The 5,681-nt window shown below is 39.0% G+C and overlaps 1 protein-coding gene across 1 annotated transcript; it reads left to right on the forward strand.

Annotated features, from left to right (window-relative positions):
• The first annotated feature begins 572 nt into the window (after positions 1-572).
• On the forward strand, positions 573-5,426 carry LOC140167588 (uncharacterized). Its single transcript, XM_072190887.1, has 4 exons — positions 573-1,403; positions 1,481-2,287; positions 4,398-4,448; positions 5,367-5,426. The coding sequence occupies exons 1-4, from the start codon at positions 573-575 to the stop codon at positions 5,424-5,426; spliced, it is 1,749 nt and encodes a 582-aa protein (XP_072046988.1).
• The last annotated feature ends 255 nt before the right edge of the window (positions 5,427-5,681 follow it).

Here is a 5,681-nt window from a genome sequence, read left to right on the forward strand (position 1 = left end):
TGCTTGCTTGAAACACTCCTATGCTGCTGAGCAACCCAACTTGCCGCTGGCTAGCTGAAAGGTGAAAAGAGAAGCAGTGTGCGTAAGTCTTCTCCTGCCAGTACACAGCCTCTCCTTATTCAAGACTCCTACATAACCTCCCCGTTGGTCACTACCGGTAACTGGATATCTTGCGATTCCAGGCTGATATGTAGGGGATCTCGGAGCAGCAAGCGGCCCTAGAGGTGCAGTATGCATGACCCACCGGCGTGTGGATACGCTCTGGTGCTCACCAACGCTTGCCCCAGCTATGGGTAAATAGTTAAGATAGATCACTATCTTAGGCGGAGTAGAGATTCAGGCTCAAAACGGCAAAAGGGTGCCTGAGATGAGTTCAACCAGCAGCCAGTGATCAAAATCAGGGAGTCCTGAGACCTGAGCTATATACTTGGAGCTATGGTTGGAGACATTAGTGACAAGAGCAAAGGGCGGATGAAGAATTCAGTGCATTGCATATTCTCAACGGCCACTGGACATCTGTTGATAGGAGTTGCGACCATCAACAGTATTCAGCAATTGAAAGACTTTAAATGATGGCTACAACTAAACGCACTAGGGTTAAAGCCCCTACCTTAAATCCAAGTTCTGAATCTGTATTAGCTACTAATATTAATGATGTGAGCACCTTAAAGCCTCACGGACGGGTGTGCACGGAGAGAGGAGGAACAAGGAAAGAAAATCTACTAAAATGCAAGCAATCAATGTTTGTATCAACCTTAAATACAAGAACACTAAGAAGTATGTACCTTCAAGAGGAACTATGTGGCTTAGCTAAGCATCACAACCAATATATCATTGGATTACAGGAGCATAAAATAGTCCACCCTGATGAACCAATCAGACATCATGACCTCTTTGATGGATATCAACTAGTATCATCATCAGCATGGAGGAATAGAGCAGGCATAGCGGTTGGAGGTGTTGGGATTCTAATGAGTGCCAAGGCAAAGAAGACCCTTCTCTCCTGCATATGCATAACACCAAGGATAATATGTGCTACCTTTGGAGGAAGTCCCAAGACCACCATCATTGTCACATATTGCCCAACTAATGTGTCTGATGAGAAAGAGTCAGAAGAGCACTATATGGTACTGGACAAGTCCATCAAACAAGTTCCAGCTCACAACTTTCTTATGGTAATGGGCGACTTCAATGCAAGAGTTGTTACAGCAAAAGTACGTCTCAGCTTGAGATCGAATGGCAAGACACCACCACGGAAGATCAGGTACAACTGGAAAGTTTTGGCACAAGACACACAACTACAAGACCTGTATGCTGTTAAAGTACGGAATAGATTCAGTGCTCTGCAACATGAAAGTGAGGACGATGAAGATGCTACATCCACATATCAATGTTTCATACAGGCAAATAGGGAGGTTACGGAAGAACTGATACCAAAGGCACCCAAACGCCATAAGGGGACAATCTGGACTGATTCCAGAACAGAGAGTGCCGGAATGAAGTGCATGAAGCATATGTGAAGGATACCCACGAATGCACTAGTGTATCAAGATCCAAACTACAAGCAAGGAAGAATCACCTAAAAGAGACATATGACAAAATTAATCAAGAAATCCTGGAACAAAAGATCACCCAGGTAGAGAAAGCAGATCAGAATTGCCAGCACAAAGCTGCATGGGATCTGATAAATGAGATCAGTGGAAGGAGAACTGCCAAAAAGGGTCAGATCAAAGGGGACACAGAGAGTGAGAGACTGCATTCTTGGTTTTCCCATTTCCAGCAGCTACTTGGGAATCCACCAGTCATTACTAATGAGGATGAGCCGATAGAGCAGGTGCATCGGGAATTTGACATGCGAACAGATGCTTTCGATCAGGAAGAGTACGAGGCAGCAAAGAAGGTCATCAATGAAGGAAAAAGTGCAGGTGATGATGATATAACACCAGAAGTTTTAAAGAGATGCAACCTCGATGACATCATACTCTCTTTCTGTAATGAGGCATTACTGCAGGGTAGGAAACCCGAGCAGTGGTCAATTCTTAACCTCATCCCAATTCCAAAAAGCGGTGATCTCAGAGAGGGAAGGAATTATAGAGGCATCTGTTTATCATCTATAGTGGCAAAGACCTACAACAGACTACTACTCAACAGAATTCGTCCCTTCCTGGATCCTGTTCTACGAATGAACCAAAATGGCTTCCGCCCTGGAAGGTCGACAGTGTCACAAATTCTGGCCTTGAGAAGAATTATTGAAGAGATAAACAACAACAATCTCCAAGCAGCACTGGTCTTCATCGATTTTAAAAAGGCATTTGACACCATCCATCGAAGGAAAAAATGTGGAAGATATTTCCAAAATCTTCAACAGGGGTAGTGTGGATTTTAAATGGAATGGGCCAATGTGCTGTAAGTCACCTAGCTATATTTTAAAATGCCTCCGAACCAAACTAAACCCGTTACCCTATATTATCATCTTCTTGAATAACTGTCTGTACATACATTCCGTGCCTGAAATTGACAGGTAAGCTTCATCATCGAATACTGATATCAAACAGTAGCAAGTTTCCTTGGGGATATTTTTTACTTTTGGAGAACATATTTTGACACTCAAACTGCTCAAAAACAGTGCGATAGCAAATTGATAAAATGTTACGTCCCATGCGTCGTTTTAGCACTTGATGAATGGGAATAAAAAAACCCAAACCATAAAATTATTTCAAAAATGTATATATGCAAATGGAAAATCTTTAGAGGGCTTTTTCTTTCAACACTGAGGTACGTGAAACATTAAAAAAGTAAAGCGGAAGTAAAATAAACGAGACGCTACTTCTCCATGAAATGCGCAGCTTCAGTCCAGTTGTTGAAATGTTCGGGCTACCGAATTTAGCGGCCTGGTGATGTGTCGGACTACAATCCGTCTACTCTGAAGTACAAAGTACCGACGCAGACGCACACATTGTGCCGACTTTGAATACACGCATACCTGCAGCAGAGACGCACCACTACGCGCTGTTAACGCGCTGTATACGCGCGCGTTGTCACTTTGTACTTCAGAGTGGACAAACTGTAGGCTAGCGCTATACTCGAACTGTCTTCGGTTGCGTGGATAATCTCAAATGCAATACCCCTATAATACACCACAAACGTATTGAATGTTTTCAAATAGATTGGTTACACGTTTTTTTTTCTTCAGGTCAACGCTTTACTCTTGGGCCCAGCACTAGAACATTATTGCATTCCCGTGTTTCCCAAAATATTATGGGAATCAGCTTGCATTAGTATACATGTATTCATTATAATACATACTCATTGTCTGTAATAAGAGTACAACTTCTTCGTAGCTTGAATGCTATTTCACGATTAATTCATTAGTGTTATTGGTAAGACAAGTCTCACACCTGTTCAACCCTTGACAATAATTACATCATATGGAAAAACGTATAGTGCTCAGTTTACGGATGTTGACCTTCCATAGGAGAATAGTATCTTCACGGTAAGCAGACGTTAGACATTTTTTTATTTTCCATTTGATGACAAAATGGATAATGTTTTAATACAAAATAGATTCGGATTTTTTCCAAAAGATGTCAGTTAAGTCGAACAAAATGAGGTAAAACAAAGAACTTTTAAATTTAATTCCAGTGCCGATGTAGCCAATAATTATCACTTCCTCGATCGTAAATGAGGTCGGTCATTTTGATCCCGACATGTACGTACGTTGTTAAGAACCAATTGCGTACGCGTTCGATTAATATTCCGGTCGTATAAATTAAAGGACGTTAATTCAAATTTTCAGACGTTTCTTAAATTTAAAAGAGCAAAAATAACCACAAGGAACGCTGATTCCCGCCGCATTCAGAAACTCAATCATCACGACACTCGTAAACAAACCATGACAGAGTTTGATTGACAGATGACGTCTGACGCAAACTAGTCTATTAAATTATGTTTTGAATTATTACAAAATTCGTCACACGTTCATATCAACTTCATTGCTTTAAGTTAATTGTGCTCAAACTTATAGCCGCTCAAAGCAGTGGAAACTTGTTACTTTTTTTATATGTTTATTTTATGTATGTTTAGGAATTAGATAATGTCAATTTGATGAATTTAGCCTTTGGCTGACTTCCTCAACTGATGTCTTCCTTCTTTGCTTTGTCAGACCATCTGCATACGTAAAACAAAACTTCCGGAATATTTCTGTGACGTCATAATATGATGCATTACATTTCAATGTTTAAGGGACGTTTCGCGATTACTGTTTTTGTGATATTGTTCGTTAGATATCTACAAAAATAGTAGATGGTCATCGAATACGCAGGTTACGCATAATTCATGTATTACCTGTGATGCATTACATTGAAGGTAACTGCGTTGCGATTTTTGTCTCTCGACAGGCACCAATAACAGACCGTAATTGTACGACAAAGAAATGCTTTGCATACAAAGTAAGTGAGGCTGAGACTGTGTATTACGAAGTACCCCTTAAAAGATAAAAACGATAAATGACATGGAATGTGGCATGCAATTCCGATTCTTATAATAGTTTTTATGATTTCCAGCCACTTTATGAAATAACTTCGGAAACATGTTTTAGTTTACATTTCGGGCGTTACAATCTTAATTATATTGCTGGCAGAAAGAAGACAAATTTGGTAATCATGAAGGTTTTATGGGTTTTTGCCAGGTTTAGTATTTCATTATTGAAATGGATATCAGAAGGTATTAAGGTGGTACTACACCCCTTGATAAATTTACGGTGATTTTTTTTTTTCATTTTTCTCAAAATTAATTGGATTCTTTGCCCCTATAATATACACGACTTTTGTTACCAGTGTGTAGTTATTTTTCGAGAAAAATTAGTCACAAAATTTATCAGGGGGTGTAGTACCACCTTACGTCATAGGTTAATCAGATATGATGTTTTTTGAAATCAACTCAATATTATATGATAATTTACATTAATCAAGATAGTCACATTGTAATAACTGCACGCTCAAGAACGACAAGCGAATGTACTTGCGTGAACATAATTATCCCTCAAATACATCAGTTACTTTATAAGGTTATTATGTTATTAATTGCTACAATAATCGTCTTAGTTTGACAATAAAGCAAAATTACTTGGAAGCAATTTGTGAGATTACTGTATTCGCGCTAAATCGAATTGACCAATGATGTCAGTCGAAGATTCCGCCATTAGAGCTACATGTATTATGGTGGGATACGATTTCACTGCACGAAGTAGGTAGAGTCTTTTGAATTTGCCGGTTTTTTTTATGTGCAGAGCTGAATGAAAAAACTTATTAACTGGGTCATATTCAAGTCATTATTGATGTGTTTTTGTTGATTTAGTATCATTTCAGTTCATTAACCAACAAATCAACGGCCTTCTTACTGGCAACATGGATATAAACCTCCTCTAATTCAGAGAACATCGACGCTGTTTAATATGTTGATAAAGACAATTTCTTTTCCAGTGACCTTTTTAATGTTAATTTTGTTCATTTCAGTGCAAAGGTATCCAACATTTTCGGTGATGACTTCCAATGTTTATTTTACATTTAAATCCCATTCTTATGTTTTTTTCCTCTAGTAATATAATAATGCGCCATTCGTATTCTAAAAAAAATCACCAGTCTGGTAATTTGCAGACTAGACGAAGGATTGTTTTATGTGTT

Source organism: Amphiura filiformis, chromosome 13 (genome assembly GCF_039555335.1).
Source record: "Amphiura filiformis chromosome 13, Afil_fr2py, whole genome shotgun sequence".
In the NCBI taxonomy this organism is placed as follows: domain Eukaryota; kingdom Metazoa; phylum Echinodermata; class Ophiuroidea; order Amphilepidida; family Amphiuridae; genus Amphiura; species Amphiura filiformis.

What these genes read in the sequence shown, in the direction of transcription:
- LOC140167588 (XM_072190887.1), top strand. Translation starts at nt 573, where the DNA reads ATGGCTACAACTAAACGCACTAGGGTTAAAGCCCCTACCTTAAATCCA. An exon ending in CATATCAATGTTTCATACAG is followed by an intron (nt 1,404 to 1,480) that starts GCAAATAGGGAG and finishes GACTGATTCCAG; the next exon opens with AACAGAGAGTGCCGGAATGA. An exon ending in ACAATCTCCAAGCAGCACTG is followed by an intron (nt 2,288 to 4,397) that starts GTCTTCATCGAT and finishes GTCTCTCGACAG; the next exon opens with GCACCAATAACAGACCGTAA.